The 25,283-nt window shown below is 39.1% G+C and overlaps 1 protein-coding gene across 3 annotated transcripts in view; it reads left to right on the top strand.

The window, feature by feature from the left end:
• PIGF (phosphatidylinositol glycan anchor biosynthesis class F) overlaps positions 1-25,283 on the top strand; it is a 49,770-nt gene that overhangs the window by 12,475 nt on the left and 12,012 nt on the right. For 2 of the 3 annotated variants that reach the window (XM_069071629.1, XM_069071628.1), the window contains exons 5-6: positions 22,536-22,644; positions 25,124-25,215. In XM_069071629.1, coding sequence (XP_068927730.1) covers positions 22,536-22,644; positions 25,124-25,215 — 201 coding nt within the window. The remainder of the gene's footprint in view (positions 1-22,535; positions 22,645-25,123; positions 25,216-25,283) is intronic. The other variant, XM_069071630.1, reaches the window with a different exon arrangement.

Genomic DNA, 25,283 nt, shown 5'->3' with positions numbered 1-25,283 from the left:
TTGGGCAAGTTACTTAACCCCAAGTGCCCTTCAAAATGCAAAACAAAACCCATTAAGAGAGGTAAAGGAAACATTGAGAAAAGAAATAAGTGATACAAGAAAATCATGAAAAAAAGAGTCAACGGTTTGGTAAAAGAGAACAAAAAATAATGAAGAAAATAATACCTTAAACAGAATAGACCAAATGGTTAAAGAGACCAGATGGAAAAAGAGGTACAAAATTCACTGAAGAAAAGAAATTCTTAAAAGTAAACTTGACTGGGGCGGCCAGGTGGCTCAGCGAGTAAGAGTACCGACTCCAGTGTTGGGATGACCTGGAGATCGAATCCCGGGCTCAGACACTCAGCACCACACCCAGAAATAACTGGCTGTGTAACCTTGAGCAAGTTACTTAACCCCAATTGCTAAAAAAAAAAAAAAGTAAACTTGACTGAATGGAAAAGGAAGTACAAAAGCTCACTGAAGTAAACAGTTCCTTAACAATTAGAATTGGGCAGGTGCAAGCTAATGACATGAGATGTGAAGAAACAATCAAAATCAAAAGAATAAGAAAATGTGAAATATCTCATTAGAAAAACAACTGACCAAGAAAATAGATTGAAGAGAGAGAAGAATTATTGGACTACCTGAAAGCCATGATCAAAAAAGAGCCTAGACATTTTAAGAAATTATCAAGAAAAACTGCCTAGAACCAGTGAGTAAAATAGAAATGGAAAGAATCCGCTGATCACTTCCTGTAATAGATCCCAAAATGAAAACTCCCAGGAAGATTATAGCCAAATTCCAGAGTTCCCAGGTCAAGGAGAAAATATTGCAAGCAGCCAGAAAGAAACAATTCAGATGTCATGGAGTCACAGTCAGGATAACTCAAGATTTAGCAGTTTTTACATTAAAGGATTGGAGGGATTGGAATATGATATTCTGGAGGGCAAAGGAAATAGGATTACAACCCCAAATCACCTACCCAACAAAACTCATTCTAATCCTTCAGGGGAAAAAATGTAGATTTAATGAAGTAGAGAACTTTGAGGTATTCCTGATGAAAAGACCAGAGCTGAATTAAAAAAAAAAAACTGACCTTTGAGTACAGGACTCAAGAGAAGCATTTGTGCAACTCTGCCTAACAAATCCAATTCACACACAAGTCAGGATACCACCCTGTGATGTCATTGGTCCTCTTAGAAAAGGAAGGATGAACAGTAATATGGAAATGTTTTGCATGACTATACTTGTATAACCTATAATCAACGCTTTTTAAACTCGGGTTTGCTACCACAAATTTGGCAACAATAAAAGGTTTCTGAATGTGCAACAACCAAAAATTAGAAACCAAACACAGTGAATCTGAGGTGTTTCTGGCAGTGCTTGCCTGTGTTGCTTTAGTACAACTTCACTGCATCCTTGGTTCTGAATGCAAATCATGTGCACTTTGCACTGCTCATGTCTTCAGGCTGTACAGCAGCACTGCTGAACTGGGAAAGAGTGGGAAAAGTTTAAGAAACCCTGACCTATATCAAACTGCCCGCTCAGTGAGGGGACAGAAGAGGGGTGGAGGGAGAGAATTTGGAACTCAAAAATTTTGAAAACATACTTAAAGTTTTACATGTAATTGGAAAAAATATATTTTAAAACAGTAAAGTACCTGTTCTTTGGCATTAAGACATTTGCCTAAACCTGCATAGCTAGTTGGGCCTTGAATCCAGGACTCCTGCCATGGAGTCTAGATACTAAAAATATGTCAGTGAAGCAATAAGCCAAAGAATTACAGGTGTGTCTTCATTCTGAGAACTGTGAAAATGAAATAAAAACATTAAGAGTTCATAATAGAAGTACAGATCGGTTAACAGAATTGAATTGATTTGAGGATTAAATGATTATGATGATTTAATCTTCTGAACTTTATAGCAGAAAAGGACTTTTTCTTTGCCATATTTCTTTTACTTTGATCATTGGTGTGTGGCTTGTAGGTCCTCACTAAATGCTGATAAGCACGAAACTCCATTTAAAAACTTACTGTAAATAAGAGTATTTTAAAAGGATTTTCCTTTGTCAGTTCATGTTTTTTAAATAGCTAGCAAGGCACATTCTTTCAGTTAAATAACTGCTCTAGTTTGCTATAAAGCTGATAAAAGAAATTTTCAGATTTCTAAGTGAAAAATTTTATTCAATTTAGGATTAAGGCTTTTGGTGACTTTACCACCCTCACTTTTCTTTAATTTTTAAAAAGAGAAATCATTATTAAATATTTTTTTCTATCAATTTGAGAGGGATTAAGACTTTATCTTTAATGATACTTAGGATCCATTATTATGGGTTAATTTTAATTTTTCACTATCAAAAAGTGTAATGACATACAGTAAATATGTAATCCAGAAAACCCATTTCAGTTTACAATACATCTTTTTAATAATCTATCAACATGAACAAGTATGTTCTGTTGTTTAAATAGGAAGAAACTGATAGTGAGAGTGAATACTAACAGTAAATCTCCTCAAGTGGAAATTCTGCAATGTAGAATAAGGGTAGAATAAGAACTTTTATCATATTATCTTTAAATGTATTTAATCCCATACTCTAGTAGAATTTCAGAACTGATAGAGCCCTTGGAGACCAGCTAGTTAGACTTATCACTTCATTTTATAGAGGAGGAAATGGAAGTTTAGAAACTTTGTTACTGGCCCAGTCACTTGATGAGTTAGTGGCAGAATTGAGACTAAAACTTGGGGTCAGATTATTTTTTTTCTGTTGCATCATATAATCTATTGAAAATGTTTCAGATCCAAAGTAAAATACAGAGTTTTAAATCCTGGTACTTGTAGCTGCTGATTTTCTGTAGTTCTGAAAAATTGACTGCCAGTGTAAAGGAAGAAGAACCTCCTAAGTTACACGGGCAACTTGCTCTTAGGATAGATTTTGTTATGACCGGACGTGGCATTAACATAGGATGCAGTGGCAGAGATGAACCTACTGAAGCAGAGAGAGAGCACTGGTACAGTTGAGAAGGTTCCATATGTGGAGTCAGAGGACTTGGGTTCACATGTTGATTCTGCCCCTTGTTAATTTCCTGGGTGACCTTCTCTGGGCTTTGATTCCTCCCCAATAAGAGGAAAAGGTTAAATGAGACAACTTTTGAGGTTCCTTGTAGATCTAGAGTTCTTTGATCCATTATGCCAGAGTCAGCAGTTAGAGGGGAGAAGGAGCAGAAAGTACTTGAAAACTTAAAAATTTTGTGGAGGACTTTATTTATTTACTGTTCTTTAGTCTAAACAAAACTAGAATTTGTCTTGTTTTTGTAGTGAAATTTATTTGTAGCCTTAAATACCACAGAAAAGTTTCACATATAGACAGTTACCTCATATTAAATTATTTGTGATCTAAGTTCTTGTTATTTCTGTTATCAAGCACCCTGCTTTAAGAAACTTTATATAAATTTAAGATTAGTAAAACAATAAGCTATAAAACCCTGTTAACATGAAGCTAAAAGTGTGGGGGTAAAAATCTTACAGTTTAAGGAAGGTAAGTTATTTTGAGTTCATTTGAAAGGTAATAATTTCATTTTTAGTGTGTGTATTATCATGCAACAGTTGAAAACTAGTGTTGTTCTTGTACTGCAAAGGAACACAATTTTGACATAAAAATGCTCAGACCATTGCTTCTAAGTCTCTTGAAGGTATTTCTGTTTGCTGTAGTTAAGATTGTTCTTAAGTGTAACAATTACTTTTGCAGACTACTTTAGCAAAATAGAAGGAAATTAAATCATAGAACCTCAGAGTTGAAAGGAATTTCAGACTCCATCTAAAACTTGAATAAGACTCTCTCCAACATCTTTGTCATTTAGTTGTCATCTAACCTTTGCTTAAAGACAGCAAGAAGGAACTTGCAGCCTTCTGAGGCAGCCCATGTCATTTTGGGATAACTGTAATTGTGAATAATTTTCTTTTCAACAGTACATTTGCTTGGTTTTTTAAAATGTTTTTGTCTGAAATAAAAACTTTATTTAGAAGGTAGTGAAGTCATCATGCACTTGTTAGGAAGAAACTGGAGATGTTTAGTCTGGAAAAGAGATCCTTCATGGGGGATGTCATATCAGTCTTTAAGTATTGGAGGGCCATTATGTAGAAGAGGGATAACACTTATGGTGTTGGACCCCATAGGCCTGAACCAGGTACAGTGAGTGGAAGTTGCAAGGTGCCAAATTTAGGCTTGCAGGATGGAAAAACTTCCTAAGAATTTGAGCTATCTAAAAATGCAGTGCCCTGTCTTGGCCTCTGTCCTGGGCTATCTTCTCTTTGCCTTTTGACTCTTTCAACTGGTAATCTTGTCACCTCTCAGGGATTCAATTATCATCTGTCTGTTGATTCTCAGACCTACTTATCTAGCCCTGACCTTTCTGCTGACTTTCAGTCTAACATCTCCAGTTGCCTTTTTTATATCTCAAATTGGCTAACTGATAAATGGATCTTAAACTCAGTATGTCCAAAACTGAATTCATCCTCTTTCTCCCAAAACCCTCCCCTCTTCCTAAATTGCCTCTTACTGTCACCATTCTCCCAGTCACTCAGGTTTGCAACCACAGTAAGATCCTCAACTCCTCTCTCTCAACCCCCATATGCAATCTATCATCAAGGCCTGTTAGTTTTACCTCTATAATATCTCTTGTATATGCCCCCTTCTCTGACACTCCCAGAACTCTTATACAGGGCCCTCATTACTAGTTTGTCTCCCTGTCACAAAGTTCTCCTCACTCCAGTCTCTTCTACTCAATTATCAAAGTGATCTTCCTAAAATACAGGTCTGACCACGTCATGCCTCCTCTACTCAGTAAACTACAGTGGTTCACTATCACCAGGATCAAATTATAAAATCTTTTGGTATTCAAAGCTCTTTATACCTGGCTCCTTTTTACCTTTCTAGTCTTATATTTTTCTCCCTCCACATATTCTGTGATCCAATGACACTAGCCTATTCCTTGCACAAGACATTCCATTTCTTAACTCGAGTATTTTCATTGACTGTCTTCCATGCTTGGAATGTTCTGCCTCTTCATCTCTCTATCTTCTATTTTCCATGGCTTCTTTTGCAGTTTACTTAAAATCCTACTTTCTGCAAGCCTTTCCTTATTCATCTTAATAATAGTGCCTTCCATGTTGATTATCTCCATTTTGTCTTGTACATATCTTATTTGTACATAGATGTTTGCATATTGTCTATCCTATTACCCTGTGGTCTCCATGAGAACAGGGACTGTTTGGGGCCTTTCTTTGTATCCCCATTTCTTAGCAGAGCGCCTGACACACAGCAAGTGCCAAATAAATTTTATTTCCTGATTTTGGAACTTCTGAATTCTCCTACATTGGAACTTTTAAAGAAAAGGCTAGATGATCTCTTGTGGAAATTCTTTTTCAGTTAGGTATTGTTTGGATTAGATAGCCACTGAGGTTCCATGCAACTCTGAGATGTGTGGTTTTATTAGCCATATATATTTTCATTGTAACTTTGGTTACTTATTTAAATAATATTTTTCCTTGATTTAACTAAACATTTATATGATCAAACAACAAGCATTTATTCACTGTTATGTGCCAGACACTGTTAGGTTCTGGAAGTAAATGCACAAAGGATAAAACAATCCCTGCCTTCAAGGATTGTATTCTAATAAGAGAAGCAAATACATAAAATAAATATCACAGATGTAAAAGGAACAAATACAAATGTCTGCAAAGTAGTTTGAGAAGGAAAGCACTAGTAGTTGGGGACACCAGAAAAGACTTCATGTAGGAAATAATATGTCAACTATGTCTTGGGCTCTAAAAGATGGCATTAAGGAGGGTTTTATTTTCAAGCATGGAGGACAGCTGGTGCAAAAGTATATAAGAGTAGACTGTCGTAAGAAAAGACGGACAGGATGTGGAGGTGATGACAGTAATGTGTGGCAGTCCTAGACTGCTCCTAGACTTATCCTCTGTGAGTAACAATCCAGAGCATTTTATGATTCCTTGAAGGCTATTTATGGGCCAGAGACATGTGGTGCATCTCAACTATTCACTGCTGATGGACCACATTGATTAGTGATAAGGACATGATCCTGTAAAGATGGACTGAGCGCTTCCATAGTGTTCTCAACAGACCACTATCTGCCAATATTGAAGCCATTGACTGTTTACCTCAGGTTGAAGTCAACCCCTCTCTAGTCAAATTTCCAACTGAAGAAGTTTTGAATGTCATTAGGCTCCTTGCCTGTGGCAAAGCACCTGGTGATGATTTTATTCTATCTGAGATTTACAAAGTGGGGGGTGGGGATTGAGGGGGGAGTCCATTGCTCATGCAAAAGCTGATTGAAATTTCTGGATTATATGGCAAGAGGAGGTTATCCCCCAGGAGTTGAAGAACGCCTACATTGTCCATCTCTATAAAGCTAAAGGAAATAGATTGTCCTGTTGACAATCACAGGGGGTTCTCTCTCTTAGTTATTGCTGGCAAGATTCTTGCCAGAGTCTTCCCTAATAGACAGATACTTCATCTGGAAGATGGTCTTCTACCAGTGAGAACCAGTGTGGCTTCAGAAAGGGCCAAGGAATAATATTTGCCCGACAACTTCCAAGAAGAACGCCGGGAGAAGAACAGAGGTCTGTAGCAACATTCATTGATCTAAGGCCTTTGATATTGTCAGTTGTAAGGACTTATGGAAAACTATGTAAAATTTGGCTGCCCAGAGAAGTTCATCAGCATTGTGCATCAGTTTCATGATAGCAGGTTTGCCCAGGTTCTGGATCATGAACGATGCTTTCACACTCTCGGCTGTGTGCTTGCTCCCATGCTCTTTAGCATCATGTTCTCAGCTATGTTGTTAGATACTTGTGATGAGGACAGACATGGCATCAAGGTCAGCTCCCACGCTGAGGATAAATTATTTCACTTGAAAAGGCTACAAGCTGGGGGCGGAGCCACGATGGTGGAGTAGAAGCAGGACCTCCCCGCTGCTCTGGCTTCCACCTTCTCCAATCCATGTAAAAAGGGGACTCTAAACAAACTCTGGAGCTGCAGAACCCACAAAATGACACAGAGAAGCCAACCTCCTGCTGAGGACAGCAGGGCAGGCTGGCAGGAATTGGCCAGTGCAGTGCTCTGGGAGCCAAGCCTAGACCCATGCCAAGTTGAGGCTTTAGCCCCAGGGTGGGCCTGACTAGCCACTGCGGGAGGGACTCCAGAACAGCAGCAGCTGTGGCCGTTTCCAGATTCATCAACCCATAGATGTGAAGGACAAAGTGAGAGGTCAGTGCAGTCTGGACTTTGGGACCAGTAAGTGGGAGTGCATGGCTTTTGCCCCCCCGGGGCGAGAAGCCGCTGAGGCACCTGCACAGCCAGCCAGTGCCACGTGGCAGCTTCAGCTCCTGGCCTGCAAAGTGTAGGGGGACCAAGCACCAGTCTGAGGGGTAATCACTCTTGCTTTAACCTGCTTGGATCTGGATTGCAGTCTAGGGTGGAGGTCCTGGGGTGTGTGTCCAGCTTGCCAGAGCACGTGGAGACCTCAGAGAGGATACCCATCTAATACCTCCAGCAACTGAGAAAACCCCAGTGTTTGGGACTAAAGCTCCCCTGTCTGGTGGCAAAGTCCTACTGTGGCGAAAAGCCCAGGGGTCAAGTGACTGAGGGGTGACGTGACCAGGCAAAGGAAACAAAGCAGACAGAAGATTCCAACATTACACTCCTATTTTGGGGACAAAAAGGAGCAAAGCATGGAACAGGAGGAAGACAGTGAAGTCAGAACTCCTGCACCAAAAGCTTCAAAGGAAAATACAAGCTGGTTACAGGCCATAGAGGACCTTAAGAAGCAGATGAGAGAAGTGGAGGAAAAATTGGGAAGAGAAATGAGAACAATGCAAGAAAATTATGAAATGAGTGTCAACAGCCTGACTGAGGAAAATAACACTTTAAAAAACAGACTGACTCAAATGGCAAAAGAGGCTCAAAAAGGCAATGAGGAGAATGCCTTAAAAAGCCGAATTTGCCAGATGGAAAAAGATCTCAAAAGCTCAATGAGGAGAATCATGGCTTCAGAATTAGACTGGAGCAAATGGAAGCTAATGACTTTATGAGAAATCAAGATGCTGTTAAACAGATCCAAACAAACGAAAGAATAGAAAGCAATGTGAAATATCTCACGGGAAAAACCACTGACCTGGAAAATAGATCCAGGAGAGATAATTTTAAAATTATTGTACTACCTGAAAGCCATGATCAAAGTAAGAACCTAGAAATCATCCTCCAGGAAGTTCTCAAAGAAAACTGCCTTGATGTTTTAGAATCAGAGGGCAAAATAGAGGGTGAAAGAATTCACCGATCATCTGCTGAAAAAGATCCCAAAAAGAAAACTACTAGGAATATGCAGAGAATGCAACTCTGATGGGTTGGCCACATTTTTCAAATGCCAAATGTTCACTTGCCAAAAGACTGTTTTACAGAGAACTCATACAAGGCAAGCACTCACATGGTGGTCGGAGAAGTGAGCGAGGACACTCTCAAGGTCTCTCTGAAGAACTTTGGAATTGTGTGACATGGGAAATGCTGTCAAGGTTCTACCTAGCATGGTGGATCCACATTGAAAAAGGTGCTGGGCTGTATGAGCAAAGCAGAATTGAAGTAGCTCAAAAGAAATTTGAGACGTACAAATTTAGAGAATCCACCTCAAATGTTTACATGGACTATTTGTGCCTAACCTGTGGTGGAGCATTCTGAGCTTGTATTGGTCTCATTAGCCACAGTCAGAAGCATTATAACTTGACTCTAACATAGTGATGCCATTTTGGTCCTCCTTGAGAATTAAAATACCACTGTTCCCACAAGTCTATGTTTTTCTCTTCCTCAAATTGCTTTGTATTTTCTCGTGTTTGTAGATGATGTAATTCTCCCCCGACTCCATCCTCCTGATGGTCATAAGTTCCCTGATGTTGGATATGATTTTGTTGTTTTATCTTTATATTCCCAGCATCTACCACAGTTCTTTATACATGTTAGGTATTTGATACATGTTTGTTTAAATTGACAGAAGTCATAAAGCTTATTGCTAGATCTGGCACTGGAAGCCAGGTCCTCCTATCCCCACCCTGGTACTCTTTTCATAATCTTTTGCTTTATCACAGTGTTATTAGAGAGGCATAAGTGTTCTGTAATGAGGCACGGCTTAGTAAATTAGTTGGGTTCAGGCCCTGCCTCTCTGTGACCCAAGGCAAGTTAACCCGAGTGCTCCAGGAAACTGAAGTTACAGAGGAGGTGCCAGTCTGCATTTGTAGGGAGAATTCTTCGCTGGGAGCTCCCTACACAGGGCAGGTGGGTTTTTTTTGGGGGGGGGTTACTTTTTGGAGGGGAAGGGCAGGGCAATTGGGGTTAAGTGACTTGCCCAAGGTCACATGGCTAGTAAATGTTAGATATCTGACGCCAAATTTGAACTCAGGTCCTCCTGACTCCAGGGCCTGTGCTCTATTCACTACGCCACCTAGCCTCCCTGAGTTTTTGGTTTTTTTTAAAGCACTGTGAAAACTCTTCCTTCAGGGGGTTTCACTATACCTCCTTTATGTCTGTTGTTCTCAAAATAAGGGGAGGACCTTGAAAAGGAAAAGAAGTTATCAATATTTATGTGACATGAAAGGGAAGATGGGGACTTGGTGATGATGGTAGGGATAGTTCTTGAGGGTTGAGTATATGAATATTGGTCTATGCTAGTATATTTCTTTCCTTCCTTAACCACTATCTTTTCTCTGTCCTTGGTCTCTTCCTGATTCATGATCCAGATGGAATTCTGCTTTAAAAAGGAATGAGTGAATAAAGGTAGCGAGAATTGAAGTATTGGTTTTCACTGAGCAGAGCCTACATAAGCAAATGCTTGAAAAATAGGGAATGTGTAGTAGGTTATAATGAGATGTGGTATGAAAAGATAAGTCATAAGATACATAGAAACAAAAGTTAACAAGAACCCTCCATTTAATTTACTTTTTATACCTTCAGTAGGATTTTACCCAAGTGAATCTAGACCATTAATCTTCAAGATTTTTTTAGAAATGGCTTCTTTAACTTCTTTGGCTAATTGTTCATGGTCTTATACAATTATTGTGGCAAATACATTCCAAAATAAGGTTGTCATAAGCCTTTCCATTTAGTCATTGGTGACATAGATAAGGTTTGCCCTTGACAAAAAAAAAATTGGCTCAAACTCGATGTCTTGTAGACATCTTAAACCCAACATGTCCAAAGTTAAACCCATCTTTCCCTTCAAATCCTTCCTGTTACTATCAAGATTATCACCATTCTCTCAGTCACCTGGGCTCCCCAATGAAGTATCATCATTCATTACTTCCTCTCATCTCCTCGATCCAATTTGTTGACATTCTACTTTTGTAATATATTTCATATGTATCTACTTCTCTTTTCTGAAAAGCTACCACCCTAGTACAGGCCTTCATCACCTCACACCTATACTGTTGTACTTAAAACCCTCTGTAATCTGTCCCCTTTCTACCTTTCCAGTTTTCTTACACTTCACTCTCCTTCACATACTCTGCACTCCATTGACATTGTCCTCCTTGCTGTTCCTTACACAGGACAGTCCATCTCCCAACTTTCGAGTATTCACATTGGCTGATTCCTTTCCCTGAAACACTCCTCTCCTCAGTTCTGTTCCCTGATTTCCTTCAAGATTTGTTTAAAGTCCCATCTTCTGCAAGAAGCCTTTCCCTGTCTTCCTTAATCTAATGTCTTGCCTCTGAGACCACCCCCACTTTATCGTCTACATGTCTTGTTTGTACATATTGGTTTGCATTTGTCAACTTCATTAGACTGGGAGCTCCTTGAAGGCAGGCATCTTTTTTTATATCCACAACATTTATTTATTTTTTTTAAAGCAGTCGGGGTTAAGTAACTTGCTCAAGGTTACACGGCCAGTTATTTCTGGGTGTGGTACTAAGTGTCTGAGCCCGGATTTGATCCCCAGGTCATCCCGACACTGGAGCCGGTGTTCTTACTTGCTGTGATACCTGGCTGCACCTGTATCCACAACATTTAGCATAGTATCTGGTACATAGTCGGCACTTAAAAAGTGCCAGTTGATTGACTTTTTATTCACATTGAGCTTGTTTATTTTATTGGTCCCTCATCACTCACACTTATTCAGCATCTTATGTATAGAGCCTAGTCTTTGCAGCGTACTTTGGGGGAAACAGAATAAAGTACCTGCCATTGAGGAGCTTTAAGTCTAAATGGAAGTGTACAGTGTACACGTGAAACAGTTCTAGGGTTAATTGACTAACTTCAAAATATAGATTTAACAGTCAAAGGGACTTTAAAGGTCATCTGGTCTAATCCTCTCATTTTACAGATGAAGAAACTGAAACCTGAAGACATTTAGTGACTTGTCTAATATCACACAGGCATTAAGCAGAGGAGGATTTCAAACCCAGGTCTTCTAAACCCAGTGCTCTTCCCACTGTGTCACACATTGTAGCAGCAAGCACCCCAAGCGCGTCCTCAGGGTTTGCTGCCCATACAGGTTCTTGGATCTGCTTTGATAAAGGAAAGCAACTCAAAATGGGTTAACAAGCTTACTTTAATCAGTCAGACATATATCGTTTACCTTGTTCAGGGGAAAAGGTCGGCACCCCAAACTTCAAAGTACACAGACAGAATTATCAAGTCAGAGACAGATCAAGTAGACAGATTTCCAAACTGTCCAACCATTACATCCATACCAAATCAACATCTGGGTTTTTCAAAGCCGGGGGGGCCCTGGACAACGGCTTCCCAGAATACAGATCAAATCACAGAACACTTCTCCAAGTGAGCCCCCAAAACAAAGCCTCACATCAGGGCTTGTATAGCCTTCTTCTGGCTCAGAGAATGTAACAACCTTATTGACCCACTGGCCAATCAAGAAGTATCTACTGAAAAACAAGCCTCCCACCCCAGGCTTCAGGTGCACTTTAACCTAGGGGCAGGGAAGATCTTCCAAATTTGCATTCCCATTACACACATGCAGATCAAAATAGTATGGATTGAGTCCGTGATCAGGTGGAAGGACAGGGATTAAAAGAATGATGATAGTGAGATGTGGAATTAATTGAAATGGAGAGAAAAATAATTGTGATTTGTTATGGATTTTTTCTTCTCCTTTTCCCAAGAAAATAATAGTAGTAATGATAACATATAATTAAATAGCACTTTTAAAGTTTACCAAGTATTTTATATCTAGTATCTTATGTATTGATAATATAGCTAGCTTTTCTACAGCATTTTAAGATTTACAAAGAACTTTGCAAATATTATTTCATTTGATCCTCACAACAACCTTGGGGAATGCTGTTATTACCCATATTTTACAAATGAGGAAACTGAGGCAGGCAGTGATTAAGTGACTTGCCCGCCTAAGGCCACACTGCTAGTAGGTGTCTGAGGCCAGATTTGAACTAAAATTTTCCGGACTCAGGTCCAACACTATTTTAGAGTTGTGTCATTGGCACTGCTTTAAATTTCATATGGATTTGGACTGTCCAACTGCTGTTTTCTTATATCCATTGAGATAAGTGCAACATCATACACAGAAGGAAATGTCTGAAAATAGCACTGTCTCAGACTCGGGCAAATCTTCACATCTGCCCTCTGATGAGTTTCTAAGAATGGCATGTTCGTTTTACATATGAGGGAAGTTAACTCAGTGAGGCTAAGCTGCCTCCTCATGGTCATGTCTAGTGTCAGAGGGGGAATTCAAATCCAGTCAGATAACAAGCTTTTATTAAACACCTGCTACCATGTGCCAAGCCCTAAAGAGGATATGAGTACAAAGAATGAGACAGTCCCTGCTTTCAAATAGCTTGTGTTGTAATGGAGAGCACAGCAAGTACACAGAATAAATAGAAATGAATGCAAGGGAAGTCACTGGTGTGTGGGAGGGGCAGGACCAGAGAGGGCTTCCTGTAGGAAATACTGAAAAAAATCTTGAAGGAAGAGAGGAATTCTCTGAGGTAGAACAGAGTGCATTCCAGGCATGACGGACAGACAGCCAGTGCAAAGATATGGTGGTAGCTAGGCACTATGGATAAAGGAACAGAGGTGGTGTAGCAGCAAGCACCCCAAGCGTCCTCAGGGTTTGCAGCTACCACAGGTTCTTGGATCTGCTTTGTTAAAGGAAAGCAACTCAAAATGGGTTAACAAGCTTACTTTAATCAGTCAGACATATATCGTTTACCTTGTTCAGGAGAAAAGGTCAGCACCCTGAACCTCAAAGTATACAGGCATAATTATCAAGACAGAAACATCAAGTAGACAGATTTCCAAACTGTCCAACCATTACATCCATACCCAGTCAACATCTGGGTTTCCACATTCTGGGTTTTTCAAAGCCGGGGGACTCTCAACAACGGCTTCCCAGAATTCAGATCAAATCACAGAACACTTCTCAAAGTGAGCCCCCAAAACAAAGCTACACATCAGGGCTTATATAGCCTTCTCCTGGCTCAGAGAATGTAACAACCTTATTGACCCACTGGCAAGTCAAAAGTATCTACTGAAAAACAAGCCTCCCTCCCCAGGCTTCTGGTGCACTTTACCCTAGGGCCAGGGAAGATCTTTAAAATTTACATTCGCATTACAGGTGGTCAGTATGTCTAGATCAAGGAGTAGGGTGGGGAGAGTAATATATAATGAAACTGGAAGGATAGGATATAGCCAAAGCTTTAAAAGCTAAACAGAGGGGCGGCCAGGTAGTTCAGCAAGTAAGAGCACCAGCCCCAGTGTCGGGATGACCTGGGGATCCAATCCGAGCTCAGACACTTAGCACCCACCCAGAAACACCTGGCTGTGTAACCTTGAGGAAGTTACTTAACCCCAATTGCTTTAAAAAAAAAAAAAAGCTAAACAGAGTAGTTTATATTTTTTTTTTTCTTTCTAGAGACATTAGGTTGCCATTGAAGTTGAATGAGGGAGGAAGAGACAGATACGTGTTTAAGGAAAATTACTTTTTTAGCAGTGTATAGAATGGACTGGAGTAGGAAGAGGCTTTAAGGCAGAGCAACCAATTAAGAGGTTCTTGTAGATGAGAGGTGATAAAGGATTGAACTAAAGTAATAACTGTAAGTATCGAGAAGGATATGAGAAATGGAGAGGTAGAATAAGATTTGATAGCTAGTAGTATATATGGGGTGAAGGAATGCCAAGGATGACCATGAAGTTATAAATCTGAGACACTAGAAGAGTGGTGGTGCTTTTGAAAGAAATAGGGAAGTTTAAAAGAAAGGTTTTGGGGGAAAATTGGTTTCTGTTTTGGGCATGTTGAATTTGAACCATTTCTGGAATATCCAGTTTGAAATGGGCAATCTGTGATTCAGGACTGAAGCTTATTGGAGAGACAGAGATTGGAAATATAAATCTTTGAGTTATCTGCAGAGAGCTGATAATTTCATATATAGAAATTTTTGTGGACACTGAGAATATAGGTCCCAGGAGAGACCTTTTGGGAATATCCACAATTCGGCTATGGATGATGAGCTCATTAAAAAAGGATCATAAAAAAGCCCCAAAGAGTTTTGGGGTTTTTTTTATTGGTCATAACGGGTAGAAAAAGTGGGAGAAAGTTTTATCGTGAAATCCCAGAGAGGAGAGAGAATATTTTGGAGGAGAGGGTAATTAGTACTGTTAAATCCAGCAGAGAGATCTAGAAGAATGAGTACAAAGAAAAGACCTGATCAGTTCTGGTTAACTTCGAAGAGAGCAATTTCAATTGAGTAATGAGTTTAGAAGCCATATTGCAGTAAGGAGAAGAAATATAGGCAGAGTATAGACAACCTTTTTTTAGGTGTTTGGCTCAGGAAAGGATGAGAAATATAGGACCATAGCTGAAGGAGATGGAGTCTAGTGAAGGTTTTTTAAAAATGGGCTAGACGTGGGCATGTTTAAGGGCAGTAGGAAATGAACTAGTATTTGGGGAGAAGTTGAAAATTAGAGACAATAGTTGGGGGGTTGACCTTATTTAGGAAAAGAGGCACCCCGTTATACTATGAGAAAAGAAGAGAGAGGAGAAAATGATATTAAAAATTTTGATATAAAGAGAAAGGAAAAAGAATGAGCTCATGACAAGTGGCCTCTGATCATACTAATTTCAATCCTCTTTCCAGTCTCCCCATTTAATATGTATGATATTAGTTTTTTCCTCTTTTTTTTTCATCATTTCTGGCATTCATTTTTAAAAGTATTGAGTTCCAAATCCACTTCCTCCCTCCATCCTCTCTTCTACCCATTGAGAAGGCAAGCAGTATGATTTTAGTTATACATATGACATCATGCAAAACATATTTCCATATTAGTTAGCCATGTTGCAAAAAAGAAAAAAGACAAGAAAGTGAAAAAAAGTATGCTTTAATCTGCACTCACAGAGTTCATCAGTTTTCTATCTATTTGAAGGTAAATAGCATTTTTTATCATGGGACCTTTGGTCTTAGATAATTTTATTGAGTAGAGCAGCTAAATCTTTCTCTTTTTCTTTTTTTTTCTCTCATTTTACTTTTTTCTCAATGACATGTAAAAAAATTTTTAACATTTATTTTTAAAAAAGTTAATTCCAAATTCTCACCTTCCCTTCCTTCTCCCCTCCTTAAGAGTGCAAGCAATTTGATATATTCACATACAGTCATGAAAAAATATATTTCCATATTAGTCATGTTGCAAAATAAAACACAGACCAACCCCCCCCCCCAAAAAAAAAATATGCTTCAATATGCATTCAAACTCCATCAGTTCTTTCTCTGGAGATGGATAACATTTTTCATCATAAGTCCTTCAGAATTATCTTGTATCATTTGATTACTCAGAACAGCTAAGTCTATTCACAGTTGATCATCTTACAATATTGCTGTTACTATGTACAATATTCTTGTGGTGGGAGGCGGAGCCAAGATGGCAGAGTAAAGTCAGGGACTTGCCAGAGCCCTCCAAATATCTTTTTTAAATGTCTCTAAACAAATTCTAGAGCAATAGAACCCACAAAAAGATGGAGTGAGACAAGTTTCCAGCCCAAAACAACTTGGAGGGTCAGCAGGAAAGGTCTGTTGCACCAGGGTAGGAGAGGAGCGTGGGCTGTGCCAGCACAGACCATCCCCCACCAAACCTGGAGCCAGGACTGCTGACTGAATCACTGGCAGCAATGGCAGTTTCCAGAGCTCTTAGCCCACAGATGCCAGAGACAACCTGGAAGGTCAGGAAAGAAAGATTTGTCTCATCTGGGTTAGAAAGAAGCACAGCCCTGACCACAGCAAATCAGGAGCAGGCTTTAGGAGTGACTGAATCAACAGCAGCAACAGCTGCAGCTGCTTCCTGAGCTTTCAACCCACAGATGTAAGGGGGGGGGGAGAGGGGGGTGTGAACAACTGGTCAGAAGATTACAGGGGACTTTTTGCAAGCCCTCAGGTGAGAGTCTCAGTTGCGCAGACTTGGGGTAGCAGTCCCAGGGCAAGGAGCATCACTAGTTTAACAGAGCTTGCAGCCACAGTGAAGGAGGGGCACTCCTCACAGTTCCAGGGCAGAAAAGAGTGCTTGTGGTCACAGTGTAGCACACAGGCCAGGAGAAGAGTAAACACCTCTCCTTAGATCATACCGCCTTGGAAGAACTGAAAACTTAAAGGTCTCTGGAAGTATTTCTGAAAACAGTTGCTGTAATAAGAATGTAAATTTTAAAGATCTTCCCTGCCCCTAGGCTAATGTGCACCTGAAGCCTGGGGTGGGGGAGGCTTGTTTTTCAGTAGATACTTCTTGATTGGCCAGTGAGTCAATAAGGTTGTTACATTCTCTGAGCCAGGAGAAGGCTAAATAAGCCCTGATGTGTAGCTTTGTTTTGGGGACTCACTTTGAGAAGTGTTCTGTGATTTGATCTGAATTCTGGGAAGCCGTTGTTGAGAGTCCCCCGGCTTTGAAAAACCCAGAATGTAGAAACCCAGATGTTGACTGGGTATGGATGTAATGGTTGGAACAGTTTGGAAATCTGTCTACTTGATGTTTCTGTCTTGATAATTATGCCTGTATACTTTGAGGTTCAGGGTGCTGACCTTTTCTCCTGAACAAGGTAAACGATATATGTCTGACTGATTAAAGTAAGCTTGTTAACCCATTTTGAGTTGCTTTCCTTTAACAAAGCAGATCCAAGAACCTGTGGTAGCTGCAAACCCTGAGGACGCTTGGGGTGCTTGCTGCTACAAAATGGCGTCACGAACAGGATCTGCAGAGTAAAAGGAAAGTATGGGGGCTGGGATAATTGTTTGTTTCCCAGTTGTGGTAGCTGTGACTCTGTGGGGCCATGGATCAGGAGAGAAGAGTGGCCTGCATGCAGACTTCGCTGAGATGAGAGCAGGAATGGTGAGCTGCCTGCATCGGGACCTGGGCAGAAGCCAGGAGCGGCTGCTGCCTGCAGGAGGAGAAGGAGCCCAGGAGTTTGGAATTCAGCCACAGGAAAAGATAAGAACTGAGCAGCAAAGCAGGGGCACTGAATGTGTTTCCTGGCTGCATCCCACAGTTTGGGACCCAGGGGGAGGATGGACTTGTGACTATGGTGGGTGGGATGAAGTGCCTTGAAGTCTTGAACCCTGAGGACGCTTTGGGGGTGCCCCCCCAAAAATATGAATTAGTCTCAGGCCATGGAAGAGCTCAAAAAGGATTTTGAAAATCAAGTAAGAGAGGTAGGGGGAAAATTGGGAAGAGAAATGATAATGATGCAAGAAAATCATGAGAAAAGTGTTAACAGCTTGGTAAAGAAGACAAAAAAAAACTAAAGAAAATAATTCCTTAAAAATTAGAATGGAGCAAATGGAAGCTGACTATGAGAAATCAAGAAGCAATAAAACAAAACCAAAAGAATGAAAAAAGAGAAGACAATGTGAAATCTGATTGGAAAAACAACTGACCTGGAAAATAGATCCAGGAGAGATAATTAAAAAATCATTGGACTACCTGAAAGCCATGATCAAAAAAAGAGCCTAGGCATCATCTTTCAAGGAATTGTCAAGGAAAACTGTCCTGATATTCTAGAACCAGAGGATGAAATAGAAATTGAAAAGAATCCACCAATCACTTCCCAAAAGAAATCCCAAAATGAAAACTCCCAGGAATAGTATAGCCCAATTCTGGAGTTCCCAGGTAAAGGAGAAAATTTTGCAAACAGTCAGAAAGCAACATTTCAAGTATTGTGGAGCCACTGTCAGGATAATACAAGATTGAGCAGTTTCTACATTAAAGGATCAGAGGGCTTGGAATATGATATTTCTGGAGAGCAGATGAGCTAGGATTACAATCAAGAATCACCTGCCCAGCAAAGTTGAGTATAAACCTTTAGGGGGAAAAATGAAATAGAGGACTTTCAAGCATTCTTGCTGAAAAGACCAAAACTGAACAGAAAATTTGACTTTCAAATGCAAGACTTAGAAGAAGCATAAAAAGGTAAACCAGAAAGAGAAATCATAAGGGACTTAATAAGGTTAAACTGTTTACATTCCTACATGGGAAGATATTTGTAACTCACAAGACCTTTCCCATTATTAGGGTAGTTAGAATGAGTATATATAGACAAAGGGCATGGGTGTGAGTTGAATATGAAGGGATGATATCTAAAAAATAAAATTAAAGGTTGAGAAAGGATTGTACTGGGAGAAAAAGAAAGGGAGAAGTATAATGGGGGTAAATCCTCACATAAAAGAGACGAGAAAAAGCTTGTACAGTGGAGGAAAAGGGGGGGAGACAAGGGGGAGTGAATGAACTCTCATCAGAATTGACTTAAAGAGGGAGTAACATACACACGCAATTGGGTATAGAAATCTATCTTATCCTACAGGGAAGGGGATAAGGGAAGAGGGGGTTGATAGAAGGGAGGGCAGATTGGGGGAGAGGGTAGTCAGAAGCAAAACACTTGAGGAGGGGCAGGGTGAAAGGAGAGAGAGAATAAATGGGGGTGGCATGAATAGGATGAAGGGAAATACAGTTAGCAGAAGTAACAAATTTTGAAGCAAATGTCTCTGATAGAGGCCTCATTTCTCTAACACATACATAACTGAATCAAATTTATGAAAATAAGAGCCATTCCCCAATTGATAAATGATATAGTCAGTTTTTAGATTAAGTAATCAAAGCTATCTATAGCTGTCTGAAAAAATATTCTAACTCACTGTTGATTGGAGAAATGCAAATTAAAAGGATTCTTAGGTACTACCTCCTACCCATTAAATTGTCTAATAGGACAGAAAAGGTAAATGACAAATGTTGGAGGGGATGTGTGAAAAATGAGACATTAAATGCACTGTTGGTAGAGTTGTGAACCGATTCAACCATTTTGTAGAGCAATTTGGAACTATGCTCAAAGGGCTATTAAAATCATGCATACCCTAGCAATACCACTACTAAATTTGTCTCCCAAAAGAGACAAAAAGGAAAAGGACCTATATGCAAAAATAGCAGCTTTTTCTGAAGGCAAAGAATTAGAAATTGAGGGGATACCCATCAATTGGGGAATGGCTGAACAAATTGTGGTATGTGATTATGATGGAAGACTATTTTACTATAAGAAATGATGAGCAGGATGCTCTCAGAAAAACCTGAAAAGACTTGCATGGGCCAATGCAAAGTGAAATGTACTATGTGCAAAGTGATAGCAATATTATAAGATGATCATCTGTGAATGACTTAAGAATACAATGATTCAAGACAACTCTGAAGGACTTATGATCAAAAATGCTATCCATCCTCAGAGAAAGAACTGATGGTGTCTGAATACAGATAAAAGCATACTTTGTTTTTGCTTTATTTTTCTTGAAGGTTTTTTTTTTTTTGGTACTTGCTTTCTTTCACAACATGACTGTTATGGATATGTTTTGCATGACTACTGTAATGGGAATGTAAACTTAAGATTTTCCCTGCCCCTAGGCCCTTTGATAGGCTTAAGTGCACCTGGAGCCTGTGGTGGGAGGCCCAGTGAGTCAAGAGGGTTGTTACATTCTCTGAGCCAGGAGAAGGCTATATAAACCCTGATGGGAGGCTTTGCTTTGGGGATCACTTTGGGAAGTGTTGTGTGATTTGACCAGACGAGACTCTGGGCAGCCATTGAGAGCCCCCCAACTTTGAAAACCCAGATGTTGATGCTTCCCTCTCTGGTAACTGTGACTAGGTATGGATGTATGTAATGGTCAGACAGTTGCAGGCCTGTCTGCTTGAAATGTTTCTCTGTCTTCTTTTAACTTCAGTATACTTTGAAGTTCAGGGCACTGACTTTTTCCCCTGAACTAGGTAAATGATATGTTTGATTGATTAAAGCAAGATTGTTAACCCATTTTGAGTTGCTTTCCTTTAGAAAAGCAGATTTAAGAACCTGTGTTGGCAGCCACCCTGGGTATGCTGGGGTGCTTGCTGCTACAACTACATATTTATAATCTGTATCAAATTGCTTGTTTTCTTGATGGGGGATGGGGAAGGGAGAAGGGAGAAAATTTGGAATTCAGAAGTTTTAAAAACAAATGTTAATTGTTTTCACATGTAACTGGGGGAAAAATAAGCTACAAAATAAGTACATAAACATTTTTTTTAAGAAACAGTGTTCTCATGGTTCTGCTCTCTTCAATTTGTACCAGTTCATATAAGTCTTACCAAGTTTTTCTGAAAATGTCACATTTATCATTTCTCATAGCACATCCATCACAATCACATACCACAGCTTGTGCAGCCATTCCCCAATTGATGGACATTCCCTCAATTTCCAATTCTTTGCCACCACAAAAAAGCTTCTATGAATATTTTTGTGCATAAAGGTCTTTTTCCTCTTTCTTTGATCTCTTTGGGATATACATCTGGTAGTGACTGCATTAAAGGATACGTCCAGTTTTGTAGTCCTTTGGGCATGGTTCCAAATTACTCTCCAGAATGGTTCAATAGATCAGTTCACAACTCCACCAAAGTGCCTAAGTGTTCCAGTTTTTCCACATCTCTTCCAGCATTTGTCCTTTTCCCTTTCTGTCATATTAGGCAATCTGATAAGAGGTGGTACCTCACAGTTGTTTTAAATGTGCATTCCTCTAATCAATAGTGACTTAGAGCATTTATTTCATATGACTATAGATAACTTTTATTCTGAAATTTGCCTTTTCATGTCCTTTCACCTCTTATCAGTTGGGGAATGACTTGTGTTCTTATAAATTTGACTCAGTCCTCTATATATTTGATAAATGAGGTCTTTATTAGAGAAATTAGCTGTAAATATTTTTTCCTAGTGTTCTGCTTTCCTTCTAATCTTGGCAGCATTGGTTTTGTTTGTGCAATACCTTTTTGATTTAATGGAATCAAAATTGTCCATTTTTGCATCCCGTAGTGGTCATAACTAAATTTTTCACAGTTGATCATTTTTACACTGTTGCTGTTATTGTGTACAGTGTTCTCCTGCTTCCATTCACTTCACTTTACATCAATATATATGTCTTTCAGGTTATATGTATAACATTCCTAACTTAAAGTTAACATCTAAAATAGGAAGGAATCTATGAATTGATTTCAGGGAATGTAATGGGAATGCAAATTTGGAAGATCTTCCCTGCCCCTAGGCTAAAATGCACCTGAAGCCTGGGGAGGGAGGCTTGTTTTTCAGTAGATACTTCTTGATTGGCCAGTGAGTCAATAAGGTTGTTACATTCTCTGAGCCAGGAGAAGGCTATATAAGCCCTGATGTGTAGCTTTGTTTTGGGGACTCACTTTGAGAAGTGTTCTGTGATTTGATCTGAATTCTGGGAAGCCGTTGTTGAGAGTCCCCCGGCTTTGAAAAACCCAAATGTGGAAACCCAGATGTTGACTGGGTATGGATGTAATGGTTGGACAGTTTGGAAATCTGTCTACTTGATCTGTTTCTGTCTTGATAATTCTGCCTGTATGCTTTGAAGTTCGGGGTGCTGACCTTTTTCCCCTGAACAAGGTAAACGATATATGTCTGACTGATTAAAGTAAGCTTGTTAACCCATTTTGAGTTGCTTTCCTTTGACAAAGCAGATCCAAGAACCTGTGGTAGCTGCAAACCCTGAGGACGCTTGGGGTGCTTGCTGCTACAGGGAATAACTGACCTTGAATGGGGGAAAATTGCATCTTTATTTTCACTAACCTCTAATTGAAATTTAGTATTTCCTTCAATTATTTAAAAATATTATTCTGAGAAGGGATTTGTAGGCTTTACCAGGCTACCAGAGGGATCTATGACCCTGATATTTACAATAAGACATGGATTCATTAGTTAGGATGTGTGAATTCTGCTTTCATATTTTCCCCTAATTCTCTGTGTGGCCACGGGCATATTATTTGAGCACCTTTGGCCTTAGTTTTCACGAATTTATAAATAATATTGTAGATGTTTAACAATTAATAGTAAAGCAGTTTAAGATCCTCATTTTAGAAGGCCAAAAATAGCATTCATTCATGTTGTTTGCTAACTTGTTTCTCCAGCAGCTTACCTAATTGCCTCAAATGTTAAATATATTTGTGTTTTACAGAGCTACATCTATTTGGGATAATAGTCTTCAGATCACCACACTGTCCAGTGTGATAGGAGCATGGCTTGGAGCATTTCCTATTCCATTGGATTGGGAGCGGCCATGGCAGGTCAGATTTTGTTACCTAAAAATCAGTAGATCATGTGACTACAACATGTAGATAAGATTAAAGAAGCAAAGTAGTACTTGCAAATTTAGATCTTAGCTAACATTTTTTCTAGGTTATAATTTATCTTTTTCTTTTTTCTCTTTATTTTTATGGTACTGTTTGTGAGAGGGATTTTTCTATAGTTATCATCTATAAGTTTATAAAATGATCATGTATCCTGGTTTAGTGGGATAATCTGAGATTTTTTTTAACCTGAACTATGTAGATGGACCTTTCAGTTAGGTATTATTTAGTGATATGTAACAATTTTGTAATTGATATATTTAAACTAAACCACCATATTGAGGTTAGTTCATAAAATGATTTGTGTTCATAAAACAAAATGCTTCAAATTTTATGTGCAGCTTTGAGCCAGGGTTCCTTTTTTTAATTGTTCCAGAAGAGTCATGAAAGTACTGACTACCTTCACCTCTTAGCCTCAGTATCAGCATCTGTGAAATAGGGGATTGAACTAAAATTATCTCAAAGCCCCTTTATAACCTATGTAAATTCTGTGTTCCTTTGACTCCAGCTGCCATTTCAGGGCACCAGTTGAACTAGGATTCCCCTAGTGCCCATTCCCAGTGACAGTGGACATTCAGGACTGAAGCCAGAACCTCTGTCCTCTGTATTATTATACCCTGGGCATAATTGTACCCATCACCTTGGTAGCTGTGAAGAAGTGTTAGGTTTTTTTTTTTTATATTCTCTTGGTTTTCCTAGTTTTGATTGAGCTCCCACTGTGTTCCCCCTCCCTCCTCCCCAGTTGTTTAGAAACATGATGACTTGACAGAAACTACCTAAACAAAACATGTTGGGTGAAATTGATAAGGTTTAAAGATGATTGACTGTAGCAGCAAAATTGAAAATTGGAGGAATTGCCTAGCTTTGACTCTGATTTTAGCTGTCATTGTGGGAACTGAATAAATCAGTTATTTCATCTGCTTAAGTTTTATCATCTGTAAACTAGGTAGAAGAGAGCTTGTACTAATATTAGTGAAAGTCTCAAGGATTAATTACAACCTAAGAACAAAATTTTCTTGCCTTCTTCACAGGCTATATTAACTGTCAACTTGTAAGCTCAGAAAAGCATATGATGAAGTTATTTATTTTTACAGTAGAAATAAATGATGGGGAGAGTATGATGTAGGTGTCACATGTATAGGAATAGCTAGAAAAGATTGTTTTTGTGTTGGAAGAAGAAAAGTAGGGTGCTTTTTCCTGATATTTTCTCTTTATTTCTTGGTCAAAATCTTTCATCTTTACATTTGGAAAGTTTTCCAATAATAGTTAATTTGTGATATAAATTTGGCCACAGTATTTTGCTGAGTACCTGATGTTAGAAGATGATTGTGTCTTTTTTTTGTTGTTTGCTGTCATTAAGAAACGGACAGGGGGCACAGTGAAAAGAGCACTGGCCCAGAAGTCAGGAGGACCTGATTTCAAATTCGGCCTTAGACACTTAACACTTACTAGCCGTGTGACCTTGGGCAAGTCATTTAACCCCAATTGCCCTGCCTTCCCCCCTCAAAAAAGAAATGGACAAAAAGTATAATAAAATGCATCAATTGGACGCTGTATTATTATTTACTGTTGAAATGATTATCCTATGACTGGTGCCTGGTGATATTGATTTGCATATCAGATTAATATACTTCTTAGGTAGGTACCTTAGTAATAGAAGATCAAGCAATAAATGACAAAATGTCTTAAGTTCTTTCCCTAATTATTTTTAATATTATAGTGCTGTAATGAAGTTAGATTCAGGAGATGTTTTAAAAGCATTTTTTAATGTCTTCACCTTAGTGCTAGAGCAAAAGAAAAAAACCAAACTTTGTAACCAAAATTTTATTTTTTTGAGTGTTTTAGAGGTTTTTCTGTCAGTATTAAAGAACTTTGTGTATCACCAAAAATATACATCCATCCCTGCAGAAAAGAAACCTAGGAAAACAAAAAGAAGGTCATGGAAAAAGACATGCTGTTTTACTGAAGGTTTCATCTCATTTAATAAGGAATTTTGGGGGGGTTCTCTTTAAAAAATGAAACAAAACAGAAAACTGGGGTTACATAGTAACTTTGTGGGAAAGTGACTGGGCCACTGACCCTCAGTTTCCTCTTTAAAGTGTATGTAACAGCCCCATGAAGCAGGCGCTGTTGTTATAAGTGTCAAAAGAGAGAATATATACAAAGCATTTTGGAAACCGTAAAGCATTATGTAGAAGTAACATCATAATCTTATAACACATCCTCTTCTAGTCTGAGAAGAAAAGAAAAAGAATCATTTGATGAGCTAAATTTTTAAGTAAAAGTCAGATTCCATTTTTTGAATAGTTATTTTATTTAACTTAAATTTGGCTTTACGCTTGATACACGATGCATCTGATTTGTATTTGACTTGCTACTAAACTGCCATCTGTTATTGGGACCTAACACACTGTAGAGGGAGCAACAAGAAGCGCTGGCGTGGCCTCTCAGGGGTTGCACTGGATTAGAAGCCAAGACCCGACTCAGACTTAGAGCCAGTCACATTGGGTAAATCCACCTGAGCCTCATTTTCCTCATCTGTGAAATGGCAATAATTTTGATTATAATACCTGTGT

This window comes from Petaurus breviceps, unplaced genomic scaffold (genome assembly GCF_028583685.1).
Source record: "Petaurus breviceps papuanus isolate PSGF00001 unplaced genomic scaffold, PetGlider_PUasm1.0 90842, whole genome shotgun sequence".
In the NCBI taxonomy this organism is placed as follows: domain Eukaryota; kingdom Metazoa; phylum Chordata; class Mammalia; order Diprotodontia; family Petauridae; genus Petaurus; species Petaurus breviceps.
Note: the sequence above shows the minus strand (reverse complement) of the source record. Positions and strands in the feature narration are given on the sequence as shown.